Below are 19,129 nucleotides of genomic sequence, written 5' to 3' on the forward strand. Positions count from 1 at the left end.
ATAGCTTTACAGCTACCATCAGGCAGGAAGTATAGAAGCCTGAAGTCATATACCACCAGGTTCAAGAACAGGTACTTCCCTTGAACTGGCTGGCACAACCTAATTTTTTTATTCTAATTGTGTTCTTTATTGTAAATTATGTACTTTCATGTTTTCTTTCATGTAAATGCTGATTATATGAAGTTTTGTGCCTGTGATACTGCAGCACGTTCTTCCATTTCATACAAGTACTTGTACATACGATATTAAACTTAACTTTGATTTTGAAACTGCCAGTCATATTTTAGGGCATCTAAGGAATGCATCATGTATAAAATCGACAAATGTGTTTTTGGTTTGCAGAATAGTACCAAAATAAATTGCAAGCAGGAACAAAATAATGCAGATCATGAATTTATTCAACTTAGTGGTGCAGTTAAAGACAATGTTTTATCATGCAAGTGCACTTTTTGGGGAGCTGGTCATCCTTCAGGAACAACAACAATTAGGAATACATTTTTGAAAGTGGTTTGTGACTCATTACAAGCATGATAACAAGCAATAGAAAATAATAATTTTCTCTGTAAAAAGTCCTGAAATATATTGTGATGCAACTATTTTCATGTGATTATGACAAGAATGGTATTGAGAGGAACGCTGGACACCATGGAAATTGTGTGCAGGTGCATTTCTTCTGTTTTGTACCATTACTTGGTAAAGTTCACAGCATATTCAATGAATCTGAACACGAGGAAAAGAAGACCCATTTTTTCACTGTTGTTCTTAATAACCAAAGTTAATTATAATAATCACTAAAGAAAAACCTTGAACAACATAAATTAAAATGAAATATACAATTCCTGCAGACATCTAAATGTCAGCAGGGTAAATTGGCAAGTCGGTTTATTATTGTCGCTTGTACGAGCTTGTGAAAGCTTGTCTTGCATACTGTTTCTACAGATCAATTCATTACAACAGTACATTGAGGAAGTAGAAGGTAAAACAGTAAGAGTGCAGAATAATCTTTTACATTTATGGGGTAACTGCAGATAAACAATACAGACAGTTCCCGAGTTACGAACGTCTGACTTAGGGACAACTCGTACTTATGAATGGAGGGAGGAGAACGCAGTCCGCCATCTTAAGTCAGATCACGACGCCGTCCACCATTTTAAGTCGTTGCCATTAACAGTGTTGAGTGTGTAACTTTGTATTCAGCTTAAATATTTCTTAGCAAGATTCACCCTGATCCCCCCCCCCACAACTTTTCTAGTCAGCACCGCCCCCACTTGTCCCATTTAACCTGTCTCAGTGCGGGTGGACTTTAGGACCCAGAGCAGCACAAGACCTGCCACCCACAGCTGCTGCTGTGCTGCTCCTGAAAAACATTGTCTAATTTTTCCTATGTACTGTACCAGCAGTTATGATCGAAATGACGATAAAAGTGACGTGACTTGACTTGGCCTGATTTTTTAATTAAGTGCGATCGTGAACAATAGCCAGATCAGAAATGCTGATACAGTAAATTAGTTCCTAAAGAGAACTCTGATAGGCCAATCAGACGGTTCACTGCTGCTCAGTGATAGAACATAAGATCCACAGTTTTCTGTTCTGTTGACGGAAAACGATCGCGATTGAAAATAAAGTGGAAATAATAAAGCAATTGGAAAGAGGTGAAACGCCATAGGTCATTGGAAAAGCTTTAGGCTACAGTCTGTCAGCGATCGGAACAACTTTAAAGAACAACTTTTACAGGTAGAGGATAAAATGAGAATAATGGAGCATGTGAAAGGCCCTGCCCTGATGAAAGCTGCAATTATTACTAAGCAACGCAGTTGTTTAATTATTGAAGTACATACGTTTCTTCAGTGTTTTATATGCATAGAAAGGTAAAATATATACTATATACTAAGACAAATGTTTGAGTAACTGATGCTAAATAATACTGGATGTACCTGTTCCGACTTGCGTACAAATCCAACTTAAAGACGGACTCAGGAACGGAACTCGTTCATAACCCGGGGAAGTCATATTAAGGAAGATTGTGAGGTCAAGAGACAATCTTAACTGTTCAATACTATTATAACACCACGATAGAGCCTAGTGGTACATGCTTTCAGGCTTTTGTGTCTGCTTACCTATGGGGAAACAGAAGAAGATCAATTGTCTGAGGTGTATGGGGTCTTTTATTATGATTGGTGCTTTACCAAGATAGAAGTAAAGAAGTGTTGACCTGAGTCCATGGCTGGTTTCCATAATGTTCACAACGCTATCCAATTTCTTGCAGTCATGGGCAGAGCAGTTGCCATATCAAATCATGATGCATCAGGATAGTGAGGGTCAAAGGGGCATATCAAATTTCTTTAACCTGAGGAAGTAGAGGCACAGGTGAGCTTTCTTGGCTGTGGCATGTATGTAGTTCGACAAGGACAAGTTATTGGTAATGTTTACTCCTAAGAATGAGAAATTCTCAACCTTCTTGACCTCAGCACTGCTGAAGTGAAAAACAGGAACATATCCACCACCTCCCTTCCTGAAGTCCATAACCAGCTCTTTTGTTGCCATTGAGTGAAAGATTGTCACAGCAGTGTGCCACTAGCCTCTCGATCTCCTGCTAGTCTGAATCACTACTCTGAGTCACTACTCTGAATCACTGTTATTTGAAGTATAGCCCATTATAGTGGTATCATCTGCCATCTTGTAAATGGAGTTAGAGTAGTATCTGGCCATGCAGTCATGAGTTTTTATAGGGATTAGAATAGGGGCTGAGGGCACAGCCTTGTGGAACACCAGTGCTGAATGTAATCATGGCTGAAGTGTTCCTGCCTATCCTTATTGATTGTGGTCTTTTGGTTAGGAAGTCAATAATCCAGTTGCAAAGGGAGCTGTTGAGTTCCTGATGAGTTTGGTGATAAGTTTGCTTTGAATTATAATGCTGAAGATGCACAGATTAAAGAAGAGTACAGTACTCTAATGGTTTTCACATTTATGAAGTTGCTTGAGGGTAGAACTATATTTTTTCTCTGGCAAGTGTACTGAATGTACAATTTCATAGGCAGTACAGCAAAAGAAATGTAACATAACCCCAGGCCTTGGGCTCTTCTACACATGTAAAACTATGCTGTCCTCACATTTATCACATTCCCCTGTCTATAATATCCCCAAGTACAACTGTATTTGTCTAATCTCTCTCCCCTAGTGAATTGCTTCCTGAACCACAATGCCATGAGTTGGTTGCTCACCCTTCTTACAACCTCCGCTCTCAGCCTCACAGAATGCAACTATCTCAGACCTCTTGGCAAGCTCAAAGGCTGAGCCTCCTCCGGCACAAACTCTTGGATCCCCTTACTTGCCCTACTCGTAGTCACACCCTCTTGACCCTAGCCACAGACTGAAGGTGTCTGAGGAAAACGATTGTTGGAAGTTGAGGACTTCAGACCTAGCGTAAAGCCTACTTTTTTCTCCACAGCAGTGATCCATAAATGCTTCTAGCATCTGAACTACCAGGCATATATCTTAAGGTGCTGGGAAAATCTCACCAACATTGTCTCCGCAAAAACGTCCAAATTCACTGGAAGGATAAGTGAACCAACTTCAGCCTTTTCTCCCAATCTTAATGCTCTTGTACCCAATCAACAACACTGGGTGAGACACGTCATTGAAATGCCTGACATTGACTTTTGAAATGGAGACCTTGTTCCAAGTTCTATCAAAGGAAGAGCTTGACAGTTGAATAGAGAAAAACATTTGAAGAAGTTCACAAAGCCACCTTGAAAAAATGCTACCCGTGTAAGTGCTATACACTGGATCCTGGGAATCTTGTCATCGTGCAGGGTTTCAACAGTTCTTTTCCTCCTTCAGATGCTGCTCGACCTGCTGAGCTCCTTCAGCAAATTGTTCATTGCACTAGATTCTAGTATCTGCAGTCTCATTTGTCTTCACCTATGGGATATTTATAAATAAGCTTGGGTAAATAAAGGAATTTTAAAAAAGTATTTGAAAGGCTGATAGACTTCTGAACTATTATTTATGAAGCTAGATATATTGCAGCTAAATTTTTTTTTCATTTGGTGGCAAATTTTATATGTGTAATGATGCATCTTTGCAGTTTTTTTATAGCTATATCCATGAAGTAGATTATTTTTTAATTAATATAATTTTCTGTGTATTAATTATACAATACTATTTTAAGCAAGTTACCTATTACTTTCAAATAAATAAATACAGCATTATTATGTCCTCAAACTTTAATGTCACTAGCACTGAAAATCTTTGGGATTGAAATAGTGTTTGTCTCAATATCTTTTGAAGCTTCTTTTGACTTAGACAATCTAGTGGGGGGCGGGGAGATAAAATCAACAATTTGAATAGCCAGGAAATGCTTCCTTTTTTATACTTTCTCAAATTTTTTGCACTGTTGCTAATTTTCAGACTGAATTCAGGCAATTAAATAAAACCAGGTCTTTAACAGCTTAAACTTTCAGAAGACCAGATATTGCTGAAATAGCCTTAACAGAAGTGGTTCATAACTAACAATTGAATATTGTCCTGTTGCAGTTTCCTGTTTCCATGGAAATATGTATTGTGTCCAATCACAGCTAAGGAATACAGGGCATAGTCAATTCCTGTCTGTTTCCGGAAACACACCAAGGGATGTGAACAGTTCCTGAAGTTGAATTTTCCACTACCCTACAACAAGTTAATTCTTTTGTTTCATTTGTACATTTGTTTTAATTTGCGCTTTGGTTTCTATCTTACATCTTTTGATAGACAAACAGCTTTATTGTAAAGCAGCATTATTTGATTCATTCAGGTGAGATAATATGTTTAAAGTTCCTAGTTTTGCTCTTTCTTAGTTAAAGTATGTAATTTAACAGTGTTAGCTGAATTAGGATGATGTGCAGTTTGGTTTAGCAATAAAGCATTCTAATATGCAAAGTGACTGTTTGGTAATACAATGATAAGCTTTGCAGTTCTCTCCCTAAATCTCTATGCCTCTTTGCCTTCCTTTCTCCCTTGAAGATGCACCATATACCGGTAATCTGTCTTTTCAACTAAGCTCTTGTTCACTTTCCATATTATCTGTTGTTAGGTACCAAACTATGTTCCTGAAAAATTTTATTCTGTTTAAGTTGCCAGATGAATGTAGGTTGGATATCTTTACAAGTGACCATGGGAAAATGAAAAGATCTTTGAATTCAGTTGATTGAGAATTGAGGGAAAATAGGGTTGTATTGGAAGCTAAGGTAGACCAGAGTTTTCAAGAAAGGGTAGCACAGGACTGTGTTTTGTTTAAAGGAGGAGTTCATATTAACATGTCATGGCAAATGACTATTCCATGATTTAAATTCTAAGAAAGGGTTCCTCTGAGCAATCATACCAGTAGCAGTTTTGACATTAGTAGTGCAAGCCAGATGCACAACTTTAAGGACTGCAGTAGGAACTCTACATCTGTCCTCCATATTCTTGTTTTAGAATGCATCGTTAATAGTCACTGCCAGTGCTTACCCATGTTATGATAGTTAGTGACACTGATACAAGGAGTGTCTGTGAAACAATTAGCCTGCAATGAAGTAATATGTTCAGGACGGAGAAAAAGAAAATAATAAGAAAGCATTATCTGCTTAAGAACATAAGAGATCATCTTTAGAAGGAAGACTTCTAGCATAAAAAGCAAACACTATTAAAAATTTGACTATATTTTTACTGAAGCTTATAAGTGATAGAAAATGGATCATTCCACATGGAAAGCAACACACACAAAATGCTGGTGGAACACATCAGACCAGGCAGCATCTAAGGAGAAGCACTGTCGACGTTTCAGGCCGAGACACATGAAATTGCTGGCTGCCATTTCCAGAGTCATAAAGTTGAAGATATTTGTGAGATTTTCTGACACTTTATATTGAAAATTAGAAATGATGTTTAGATTCACAGTGTTCTTGTTAATATGCTTCACTGCATAGTTTTGCCCTGCAGTAAAAGTGCCTCAAACTGTAGAAAACAATTAACGCTCCTCAATAATTCATCATTAGTAGCTGAGGCACATAAACTGAGAGGAATTTGAAGTTTGATTCTGTGCTCTGTCTGTTCCTTGCTTATTCGATGTAGGATAACTGCCCTCAGTATATCAAATTTCCATGGTCATTCCCCTATATTCCCCAAATACTGTTAGAGATTTGCATTTGAGGCTATTAGACTAACCATGAAGCAGGAACAATTTTCATTGGCAGGAAAGCCAATAATGAAAGGAAACAGTTTAAAGATAATTGGATTAAAAAAGTCAAGAGAAGGTAGAAAATGTTTCTGTGATTGAGTTGTTATAATTTGGAACATGCTGTTTTAAAGAATGATTGTAAATTTCAGAAAGGGTATGGAGCAGTAAAGGAAAAAATTGCACAGTAGAGGAGTAAAGCGTATTATGTGACAGTATGGCGAATTTGAAAGAAAGGCTTATTTATATTCTATCTTCTCTAAACTCAAGTCTCTCAACACTTTATTGCCAAGAATTATTACACCAGAGAAGAATTTTTGAAGTGCATTCATTACTTTAAGTAGGATCCTCACTTTCATTAGATTCTATAACCCCTAAAATCTCTGGAAAGTTACTTGTATCCTTTCCTTTGAAGTCAGAGCCAAAGTATTTGTTTCATTTCTCTAATATAGATTTTTCTGTTTCTAACTGTAAGGGAGCTGCAATAGTCTTCATTTATTTTTCTTCTAATACATTTGTTAGGGGTTTTACAGTAAACTTATATTCTGTGCAAATATATTTTTGCTCTCTATTTCCTTGTTATCCTGTCCCAATATTTAAACTCTCAGTCTTCTCATGTACTTTCCAATCTTGTGTGACTCATCTTTGGATCTAATAATACCCTTAATTTCTTATGTTATCTACAGTTGGGTTAATTTTCATATTTTTAGAATTTTTACGCCAAGTAGCAATATAAAAGCTGTACTTCCTGTGGGTGGACTCTGGAGTAAGTGAGGAAACCCATGAGATCACAGGGAGTCACACAGACCGCACTGACAGGCAGGATTGAACCTAGGCTGCTGAATTTGTCCTGCAGTAGCTCTGCCAACTATGCCACTTGTTGCCCTGGTCAAAAGCCAAATGAGAATGGCTTCATTGTGTTTCTGTGGCTGGAAGAAAAGTGATCTTAATGAAACAAATAGGAAGAGCAGACATTTTGGCTTATTTTATTTGCTCTACATTCAATAAATGTTTGAAAGATTTTTTACATTATTCTCATCTCTCTCTTGTATGCCAGATGCTTGCTGTCACCCTGGTTCTAGACAAACAAGGCATAGGAAAGATCATTTTGCTCTCATTCACCTCTGCCCTTCCTATCTACCTATCAAGCCTCAAAAGAATTTTGTTCAATAATGTTACCCCTTGTTTTTCTCAGCTCAATATAGTATCAGGCCTGTCTACTTAATATTGGCTTATTGGACAAAAAAAGAGCATTCCAAGAAGCAATCTAGTGAATCTTCCTTGGGTTGAGATTCAAAATCACTACTTAATCTTCTGGAATCATATATAGTTGGAACAAGAAACCTCTATCATGTACTCAAGTGCTCTTATAATGAAACCTGAAAAATCATTTGCCTTCAATATTCCTTGCTCTATATATATGTTAAGTTTTGGATGCAAAGACAGCAAGGTCTCTGAGCAGCAACTTTCCATCTTTTGCCATTTAAAATATAATCTTCATTTCTATTTGTTCCAACAAACTCCTTTTTAGCCGTGAATTGTTTCATGTAATTTGATGTGGTCTAAAGAAAGAATTTAAAGTAGGACATTTAAGGGGAAACACTTTTAAAAATTACAAATAAATATTATTGCTTTGTATTGTTAAAAAAGGTAAAATAGAATCAGGTCTTCTATTAATGTGTCCTGTCTTTTTAGATTGATGAAACAATAATCTATAAAGGAATCAAGAATACAAGAAAATGGATGGACTTTACATTACCAAGGAGTGCTGCTTAGCAGTTATAAAGCTAATTGTTGGCCTCCTTCTTCTGATGCCCCAAGGCCTTTCACTGGTTTGCCCTTCTGCTTGTCAGCATTGTACAAAGACTCTGGTGGAGTGCTGCAACGTAGCTTTAACTTCCTTTCCTCAGAATCTTGCAAAAACTACTTCTTCAATTTATCTTAGCAGAAATAATATTTCCACTATAGTTTCTAAGGATTTTGAAGGATTTAATAGATTGTCCGTACTTTTTCTTGACAATAATAGTCTGATTTCATTACATCCCCAAGCTTTTGCAAGCCTCATCAACCTGTATTACCTGCGATTGAATAATAATCAGATAAAAACATTCAGTCTGGGAATCTTTAAAGGCCTTTCCAAACTTCGATATTTGCACCTGCAGCACAATCAGATTATTTCTATTCCAGGAGGATTGCTTTCTGATTTGACTGCACTTCAATATTTGCAACTTGAAGGAAACCTTCTTAGCTTGCTCAGTAGTGGAATGTTCACAGGTTTGATGAATCTTCGTGCTCTTGATCTTGCGAACAACAGAATTTTGTGGATATCTAATTCTTCGTTCAGACAACTCACAAGACTGGAGTTTCTCAATCTACAGAATAACTGCTTGGCTTGGATCCCATCAAATGCATTTGTTCAGCTTAAGGTCCTTAAGAGGCTAATTTTATCGAATAACCCTATTGAGCTGATTCATCCCCTTTCATTCAGTGGATTAGAAAATCTCAAATATCTCTACCTCAATAATGCCAAAATACAGGCTATCCCAAAAGATGGCTTTGTTTCACTGAACAATTTAAGGCATTTAGCTCTAAATAACAATTGTATAACGCATGTCAATTCCAATGCATTTAAAAGACTACATTTAGGGTATTTGCAGCTAGATAACAACAAAATTTCTTTTATTGAGTCAGATGCTTTTGAAGGAATGGCTAAAACATTAAAGGTCCTACATTTGGCGAACAACCATCTTAAAAATTTGTTTCCTGAGGTCTTGATGCCACTGGTTTCTCTAGTTCATTTAATGGTAAATGGAAATCCTTGGGAATGCACCTGTAACATTCTCAATTTGCGAAATTGGCTGTTGTCATCTTCACTTCGGTTAAACATTCGCTGTCAGAGTCCCCCCCAATTACATGGTAAATCCTTGTATTCTGCCAGAATTAATAAGATTAGTGAATGTAATATCACCTTCTATCCTTTGGGGTTAAATACTGCAATGAGATCTCCAGTCAGTCGTGCAGTCTTGACTTCAGTAAAAACAGAGAGCCCAAATCCTTATTTCAAGCTGGAGCACAGTTCTGTAACTAAGAAAGGCTTAGGAGGGTTGGCACTTGCAGCAAAGCACAATGAACAGTTTATAAGCATGCTTCCAGTGCAGGTGCCGGTTGAATACACACCTGTAAATTTCACCACATTAACAGGTTCAGATATGCCGACTATTTCAATCAAACCCTTATTAATCTGCAAACAAAATTTATCAAATTTGAACCAAACCTTTGATATACTCTTGGTCTTTTTCATCTTGGCATGTACAATAGTTTTATTTCTGACGTTTAAAGTTCTTCTCTTACGGCAGAAGGTTAAGGATTTAGAGGCTGAAGGGAACAATGTTGTAGAGTACTACAGTGTATATCCATTTGCACGATATCATGTGACAAATCCGGTGCAAACAATACTCCCAGAACCCGTGACAAGCCCAGAAGTGAGTCAGGCAACTACAATGAAGATAGCATGTCCTGCTAATCAAGCACAGGTTATTTTATTTGAGCACTCTGTCTTATGATTGTGGCCTTTTTCAGTCATATACAATTAACTGAAGTTTAACACTTATAAAGGCAGCAGCTGATTTTGAATAACATCTGCATTTTATGTTGGGAATACATCATCAATTTTCCCTTCAGGTTCCTAAAAATCCCTGCATATAGCAGAATTTTATTGAAGTTTGCCATCAGTTGTTCCAGAGCATGGAAACTTCCTTATCTGTAGCCTTGGCAGTGTCAATAATTTAGGAAAAACAAATTCCAGACATATGCTTAACTTCGAGGTATGACAATTCAAATGATATATATATATAGATTAATGTATGGAAATAGTGGGTTGTTATTGATTTAGTAAAGTAGGCCCCTATAATGTCATGTAATGCCTGTTCTCATGCTCAATAATAAATACACCTTGACAAACAACTGTATTCATATTGTCCTTGCTTCTGTTCAAGATGAGACTGCAGTTAACCGCCTATATTACAACTGTGTTTAAAGTTCAAAAACTTTAGAGAGATTTGTACCTTATTAATACCATATATTTTAATTTAATATATATTTTATGATATATTATGAGACATTTAATTTAAGCAAACGTTTAAAACTGTTAATTCACCAGCTGAGTCCTGCAGCCTATCAGGTTTATTATCAGTGACATGTGCCATGAAATTAGTGTAAAACAAGAGCAAAAATAGTGAGGTAGTGTTCATGAGTTTAATTGCCCATTAAGAAATCTGATTGCAGAAGGGATGCAGCTCTTCCTAAAATGTTGAGTGTTTGTCTTCAGGCTCCTGTATCTCCTCTCTGGTAGTAATGAGAAGAGGGAGTGTGTGTCTTGGGTGGTGAGGGACCTTAATGGTGATTGCTGCCTTTCTTGTGGCGTTGCATTTTGAAGTTGTCTCAATGGTAGGAAAGCTAGTGCCCATGAAGGAGCTGGGTGAGTTTAGAACCCTCTATGCAACTTTTTTCAATCCTGTGCCATTGTTCTCTCTATTATATGGTGATGAAACCTACTGCAGCTGATCTGTACATCCAATGATGCACTGATTATATTCTATTTATAATACTGCAGTATAAAGTGTGTTAAAGTGAGCATGCCCTGATAGTTCCTCTGTCAGTGCTTAACAAGTACATCAAAGTAAAAAAAACATGAAGAAAGCAGTATTCAATTGAAGTGCATCACTGAGCCCACAGTGATGATCACTTTTATGTTGCAAGCAAATAGGCGCTCTTCTAATCTGTGCTGTATTCTGATTTTACTTTCTGGCCACCTGATGCCAGGAATTTTTAATAAAAATCTGAACTAAGTAGAGAAAAATGGCGCCAAATCTTTCTACTTATATTCTCCTCATGGCAACACCAAATGCAGAGTGCATAATTCACTAGCCCAAAAGAATCTTAAGACTTCTGTGATACGCCTGAGCGTTGATGGTTCTTCAATAGTCCACTGAGGAAGCTCCACCTTAAAACTTTGACAGCCTCCCAAAGCATTCAGCTTTGTGAGCTGCTATATTAGTAATTGGGCATTGAAAGACAGTAAATAATTAAAAGAAATTTTACGTTTTTTGATAAAATTTGAAAATATCCAAAGCATTCTATTTCTAAAAATCATATAAAGATGGCGCTGTGTGTGGTGGTCGTGTTGCAAGCTCCATTCCAAATCTACAGTATATTACTAATTTCTCCAATTTTCTTAGCGTGTTCTGTTCAATAGCTGATAGTCACATCAGATATGATAGACTGACCCTTCTGAACATCAGAAAGACAGCATTTACCTCTCTATGCTGATGACCTACTACTCTTTCTCTCATATCCGTCTACATCCTTACCTCTAATGTTTTCACTTCTTGACCAGTTTAGCCAGATCTCTGGCTATAAACTCAACTTACATAAGAGTGAACTTTTCCCAATTAATAAAGAAGCACAAGAACTAATATTTCGTGATCTCCCTTTTAAAGTAGTCCATAATCAATTTACTTATCTTGGAATTACAGTCACAAGGAAGTTTAAAGATCTCTTTCGTGAAAACTTTGTCAATCTTTCATATGCTACAAAACAGAGTCTGGTACAATGGTCACCTCTATCTATGTCCTTGATAGGTCGTATCAATGTTGTCAAAATGTATGTTCTCCCCAAATTCTTATACTTATTTCAATCTATCCCAATTTTTATTCCTAAATCTTTTTTTGATTCCTTAGACTCTATTATTTTGTCATATCTGTGGCAGAATAAGTGCTCTAGAATTAATAAAACCCACCTCCAAAAATCTAAAAAAGAGGGTGGCATGGCTTTACCTAACTTTCGCTTATATTACTGGGCAGCTAATATACGTTGTGCTGCCTTCTGGTCTTCCTTCCACGGTCAACCTGAGTGCCCTAACTGGGTGGCAATGGAGTTGAGCTCCACTAAAGAATTATCTATATCTGCACTTCTTGGCTCTGCACTCCCTAGCAGTCTGCCCAGATCAATAGCTAATCCTCTGGTTAGACACACTTTGCGTATTCAGGAAATGCTATGGTTTCCAGGGGTTTTCCATTTCTAGCCCTGTCGCACATAATCACCTTTTTTTACCTACCACGTTCGATTCAGCATTCCATGTTTGGTACAGGAAGGGCATTAGACATTTTGAAGATCTCTTCATTGATAACCGCTTCGCTTCTTTTCAACAGCTGTCTGTTAAGTTCAACCTGCCTAACGCTCACTTTTTCAGATATCTCCAAATCCGACACTTTACTGCTCCTTTAATTCCTAACTTTCCTGAAATGCCTGCGAAAAATGCTATGGACCTATTTCTCTCCATTAATCCACTAGGTAAAGGTTTAATTTCAATTATCTAAGATAAACTAGCAGCCTTACGACGGGCCCCTGTGGATAAAATTAAAATGGCCTGGGAGCAGGATTTAAATATCTCCTTATCCGAGGAGAGCTGGGACTCAGTTCTCAAATCGGTTAACTCAACCTCTCTTTGTGCTCGCCATTGTCTCTTACAGTTTAAGATTGTTCATAGAGCCCATATGTCTAAATCTAAACTATCTCGATTCTACCCTGGCATTAGTCCGCTCTGTGATAAATGCAAGAGGGGCGTGGCCTCTCTCATCCATATGTACTGGCTCTGTCCTAGCTTGGAGAAATTCTGGGAAGATGTCTTCACTACACTATCGGGTATTCTGAATCAGCACCTAGAACCTAACCCCTTAATTGCTCTGTTCGGTTTTTGGGGCGAGACAGATTTATGTCTGGGTCCGACCAAATGCCGAATACTATCCTTTGCCTCTCTCCTGGCTAGACGCTTGATCCTCCTTAGATGGAGAGATGTTGCCCCGCCCACTCATGCGCAATGGCTTAACGACATTATGGCCTGCTTGGACCTCGAAAAAATTCATTATTCAGTTCTCAATTCGGATTTAAAGTTCCATAAGATCTGGGGGCCTTTTATCGAGTACTTTCATAACCTTCCTCTTGACTAGGGTTTTTTTTTCTTTTCGGTCCCTTGCTTTCAGCTCCCTTTTTTTTTCTGGTAGTAGGCATTATTATCCTCTGTTGCTAAGTGTATTCACAGTCTGGGAGTTTGACTGTCCGGACTTATACTCTCTATATTGTGTGGTGGTTGGTCTGGAATTGTTTTTTTTTCTTGTGTTGTGGGGTTTGGGGAGGACACTAAGCTCACTTGTCTTTAATTTAGGTCCTTTTTTGTTAAATTCTCTTCCTCTGTAGCATATTGTTATTGTATGCTTAACCTTGCTCTGTATTAATGCTCCTCATTGGGATTTGGGGTTTTTAATTTTGTAAAATGTTTTGAAAAACTAATAAAAAAATTTAAAAAAAAGAAAGAAAGACAGCATTTACCCGCTATGTGCCGCCTTTCCTACACTGGGATCCCCTTCTTGCGCAATCCATGGGAGACTCATCTCTTACGCCGCCACTACCTCGGAAGAAGCGCCGGAAACAAGGTAGAACGGCCAGTGGCCTGGTGAGGCTGAGCTGTCGTGCTAATCAGCCACCGCTCCCTAGCATACTCCTAACTAACATTCAGTCCCTGGACAACAACAAGTTGTGGAAGCTGAGAGCCAGAATCTCCTACCAACAAGAAACAAAGGAATGTACCGTTTTGTGTTTCGTGGAGACCTGGCTGATGGAGGAGATACCGGACCACACTATTGAGCCCTCTGGGTGCTCTCCGTCTCCCTGTCAAAAAACCTCTCTGGGAAGAGTAAAGGAGGAGGGGTACAATGGTCAACAATGCTTGGTGCAACCCCCAGAATGTGCATGCACTCAAATCCTTTAGTTCCTCAGACCTGGAATACCTGGTGCTACTGTGCAGACCCTACTGGCTGCCCAGGGAGTTCACGGCTCTTATTATCACAGCAGTGTACATTTCGCCGCAGGCTGATACTGACCTGGCTCTTGAGGAACTGCACGAGACCATCAACTCGCTGGAGACTGCACACCCGGAGGCTGCCTTCATTATCACTGGTGACTTTAATCGAGCGTCACTGACGAAAGTCTCTCCAAAGTTTTGTCAGCATGTTCAGGTGAGCACTCGTGGAGATAACACACCCGACCACTGTTACACTCCCTTTCATAATGATTAAAATCAGACCACTCTTCGATCCTGCTTCTCCCTATGTACAGGCAGGAGCTGAAACAAGAAGCAGCCATAGTTAAAACCGTCCACTGTTGGCCCAACCAAATGGCCTCCATGCTGCAGGACTGTTTTGATGACTTTGACATGATGAGAATATCTCTGAGTCACGTGCTTCATCTCCCAGGTTTTCCCGAACCAGAAACCCTGGATCAATAGTTCTGTGCGAGCAGCACTTAGCACGCGACATAGAGCTTACATTGCCAGCAATCAGCTGGAGCTCAAGAAAAGCAGCTACGATCTGCGAAAAGCTATCAAGGCTGCGAAGCAACAATACAGGGACAAGATTGGGTCAAGATTCACAGCGACTAGCACACGTGACTTGTGAGGGCTGCATACCATCGCAGACTTCAAAGCCAAACATGGTGCCACCAATATGGCAGTCTCTCTCCCAGATGAGCTCAATTGCTTTTATGCTCGGTTCAATGTGGCTAACTCTGAGCCTCTGAGGAAGGCCATACTTCAGCCTGGTCATCTCTGAGGCTGAAGTACGCAGATGTTTCCAACGAGTGGACAGTCGCAAAGCTGCGGGACCGGACGACATCCCAGGGCAAGTACTCAGGATGTGCACAGCACAACTGCAGGTGTGTTTACAGACGTTCTTAATCCCTTCCTCTCCCACTGTAGAGTGCCCTCCTGCTTCAAATTATTCACCATTGTCCCTGTACCAAAAAAGACCAAGGTAACATGCCTGAACGATGGGCGTCCTGTCACATTCACCGCAATAATAAGCAAATGCTTTGAGAGGCTGGCCGAGGATTATATCTGCAGCTTGCTACCACCCAAACTGAACCCCCCTACAATTCGCCTAATGACACAACCGATCAACAGACAATGCATTAGCCACTCCTCTACATACCGTCCTTACACATCTGGGGAAGAAGGATGCCTATATGAGAATGTTGTTTTTGGACTACAGTTCAACATTTGACACCACAATTGCATCCAGGCTCGACAAGAAGCTCAGGGACCGCAGCCTTATGCTGCTGGATCCTGGATTTCCTGTGCAATCGACAGCAGGTAGTAAGAGTGGGCTCCCTCACTTCTCAACACAGGAGCCCCTCAGGGCTGTCTACTAAGTCCTCTCCTTTACTCCCTGTATACCCATGACTGTGTCGCCACCCACAGCTCTAATCTGCTAATTAAATTTGCCGATGACACTACATTGATTGGCCTAATCTCAAACAATAACGAGGTGGCCTACAGGGAAGAAGTCATCTCTCTGACACAGTGATGTCAAGAAAACAACCTCTCCCTCAATGTTGCAAAAACAAAGGAGCTGGTTGTGGATTACAGGAGGAATGAAGACGGGCAAACCCCTATTGACATCAATGGATCTGGTGTTGAGAAGGTCAACAGCTTTAAGTTCCTCGGCATCCACATCACCGAGGGCCTCACGTGAACTGTACACACCAGCCGTGTGGTGAAAAAGGCACAACAGCACCTCTTTCACCTCAGACGGTTGAGAAAGTTTGGTATGGGCCCCCAAATCCTAAGAACTTTCTACAGGGGCACAACTGAGAGCATTCTGACTGTCTGCATCACTGCCTGGTATGGGAACTGTACCTCCCTTAATTGCAGGACTCTGCAGAGAGTAGTGTGGACAGCCCAGCACATCTGTCATTGTGAACTTGCCATGATTCAGGACATTTACAAGGGCAGGTGTGAAAAAGGGGCCTGAAGGATCACTGGGGACCTGAGTCACCCCAACCACAAACTATTCCAGCTGCTACCATCTGGGAAGCAATACCACACCATAAAAGCCAGGACCAGCAGGCTCTGGGACAGCTTCTTCCACCAGGATATCAGACTGATTAACTTGCGCTGATTTGAGTGTATTTCTATGTTACATTGACTGTTCTATTTATTATAAATTACTATGATTTCACATTTAGACGGAGATGCAGCATAAAGATTTTTACTTATGTATGTGAAGGATGTGAAATAAAGTCAATTCAATTCAATAAAAGTGATGTTTTTCAAAAAGAAAAAAACAGCTAAATACAACAGCTCTACAATCCCCACTGAAATTACTGAGATCTCTGACTTTGTGGAAGATCTATTTTGACACAGGATACCATTTAGCATTTCCTCATACTAAGAAATCTAAGTAAGGTGGAGCTTCCCTACTAGACTCCATGTGCAGCAAAGCAAAACAGATTCATTGTTCCAAACTGAGACACATAAGGAAAAAAGAACAAGAATAGGTCACTTGCACCTCTTTCCTTTTCCTAGTAGGTTCCACCGTAAAATAAGATCATGGCTGATCTACTGACTTTGGTGCAATTTTCCTGGTTGCTCCTTTGATTCCCTTAGCATCTAGTAATCTATCGATTTCTGTGTTGAATGCATTAAATTATGAAATTTCCACAGCCTTTTATGGTAGAAAATTAGAAGATTCACTAACCTTAGAGTAAAAGAAATATTATTTCATTTCAGTTTGAAATGGTCTACTCATTATTTTGTGACTACAACCTCTAATTCTTGACTCCTCAGCGTGGGGAATTATCTCTCAGCATCTACTTTATTGAGCACTCTCTGAATCTTATACATTTTAAAAATGTCAACACTGAGGCTTCACCTACCCAATTGCTTCTTGTGTGACAGACCCACCATTCCAGAAATCAGACTGGTGAATCTTAGCTTCAAACCTTCAATATGGAAGTCTATGCATTTTTGTGATAAGAAGAGCAAAATTTACATATGCTAAGTGTGATCACTAGATATTGATTTGCCTCCTGAATTGCCTGCAACATTGTAGGCTTTCAGCAACTTGTATACTCGGACACCCAAGTTACTTTGCCTCATCAACATTTCCTTAACCCCTCACAATTTTTTAAAAAAACGTATTTTGCATTTGCTCTCAAGGTTTTTGTATGTCATGTCTTAGCCCACTTTTTTAGCTTATCTATATTCCTTTGAAGTGTCCTGCATCCACATATTTTCACCTGGTTTTATATCATGAATATGGGGTATATTATGCTTCAACCCAAAGTGTTAATATAAATTGTGAATCGTTGGTGCCCAAGTACCAAACCCTATGGTATCCTACTTGTCACCTTAGAGGAATCTGTTTATTTCTACTCTTGGTTGGTAAGTAGACAGAAAATGCTTGTATGTTATCTACAATTCCGTCTGTTCCAATCTTGTTGATTTTCTTGCTGTGTTGTACCTTGAAAGCCTTCAAAAATCCAAGTCGCATCTACCAGTTGCCTTTATCTTTGCAAGGATGTGGTTTTTACTTTAATAGCTATTAAAAAGTATTCTTTGCTTTTAAAATTACAATTTCAACGTGTACATTTTATGTAGCATGTTACATTTTACTGTTTAATTTTTACCCATTTTTATGTTTAAATTCAGTTGCAATCTTATTTTAGGTAATGTGTGTTATATGTACTCATCTACTGCAGAAACCACCTGATATAATTTTTATGTGATAGGAATATTATTCCAAAATGAGTATATAGTAGCCTTCAATAAATTTAAAATTGATCGGAGATACATTTATATCAGAATTGGTTGATGTGGAAATATTGCCATTTTAAAAATCTGATTTGCATTCCAACCAGCATTTCATTTATCACACTGTCAGCATGACTTGGAAAATGTGTCAAAGCTGCTGATGTCAACAGACTGAGGGGGCAAAAAGGTGCAAGGGCTTTTTTTTCTGTGAATGTGTGTTGCAAGAGGGATTTGATCTTATCAGACTGATCTTATCAAATCTTCATCCTCTTGTTATATTCACTCTGGGGCTTTGGGAGTCTATGTACAGGAAAGGATTTATGAGCATATGACTGATATTTATTTTAAACAAACTGAATAGGAAGAGAATAATTATTTAAAATTGTGCTTTAAGTTCAACAGTTAGGGAAAAATAAAAACATAGTTTTAAACCACAAGTGAAAAATAAGAGATGATTAAGGTAACATTCAAGTAGAAGCATAGATTTGGATACACAGCCCAAATTGCTTGCACGATCACCCTGAGTACAAATAAACAATTGATATGAATAACAGGAGTAAATTCAACTCAAAGACTAAATATGGTGAACTTCCTGGCCTCTACCATGTACCTATTTTGTTGCTACCTCTATCCTAAAATCTACAGGAAAGATAGGAAAACAGGAAAAGAAGAGGAATAATTCTGGAGTTCAAACATAAAATCACTTCATAGAAAAGGGAATATATAACATGTGAACAGCAGGCAATGGAAACTTTATAGATACAATAAAAATGGTAATTATATGATAATTAAACATGGAGAATATTGGAAGTCATCAGAATGAACATCTTTTGTGGATAGAGTTCAGAAACAACTTCTCAGGAAAATATAAAGAGTCTGCGGGTACTGGAAATCCAGAGCAACCCACATACAAAATGCTGGAAGAACAGCATTCTTCCGGAGTTCCTCCAGCATTTTTTTGTCTGTTTTTCAGGGAAAAAATCTTTCACCATTGTCTATAATCTCCAGAACAGCAGACATTAGGGAGGTTTTAAGGAAGCTGAAGAGACTATCTGTGATAGTGTCAAGACTTGGAAAGATACAATGGGTGAGAGAGAGATTCAAAGGGCATTTATTATCAATGACTATATAAATTATACAACCTTGAGATTTGTTTGCTTAACAGGCAGTTACAAAGAAAAGAACCCAATTAAAAAAAATAAAACCAACCCCCAGTGCCCACAGAGTCAGAGGGAAATTAAACAAAACAAATCATGCAAACAATAGAAACCAGCAACAACAACACCAGCAGT

General features: G+C 38.7%; 2 protein-coding genes across 5 annotated transcripts in view; both read left to right on the plus strand.

The window, feature by feature from the left end:
* The window catches only part of ipo11 (importin 11), a 420,430-nt gene that overhangs the window by 274,153 nt on the left and 127,148 nt on the right, over window positions 1-19,129 (plus strand). The gene's annotated exons all lie outside the window — the stretch shown is intronic.
* LOC140737830 (uncharacterized) lies at window positions 4,641-10,134 on the plus strand. Its single transcript, XM_073064514.1, has 2 exons — window positions 4,641-4,792; window positions 7,889-10,134. Exon 2 carries the CDS (start codon window positions 7,933-7,935, stop codon window positions 9,754-9,756), a length of 1,824 nt encoding a protein of 607 aa, XP_072920615.1. The 5' UTR covers window positions 4,641-4,792; window positions 7,889-7,932; the 3' UTR covers window positions 9,757-10,134.

This window comes from Hemitrygon akajei, chromosome 13, assembly GCF_048418815.1.
Source record: "Hemitrygon akajei chromosome 13, sHemAka1.3, whole genome shotgun sequence".
NCBI lineage: Eukaryota > Metazoa > Chordata > Chondrichthyes > Myliobatiformes > Dasyatidae > Hemitrygon > Hemitrygon akajei.

What these genes read in the sequence shown, in the direction of transcription:
- LOC140737830 (XM_073064514.1), top strand. Translation starts at nt 7,933, where the DNA reads ATGGATGGACTTTACATTACCAAGGAGTGCTGCTTAGCAGTTATAAAG.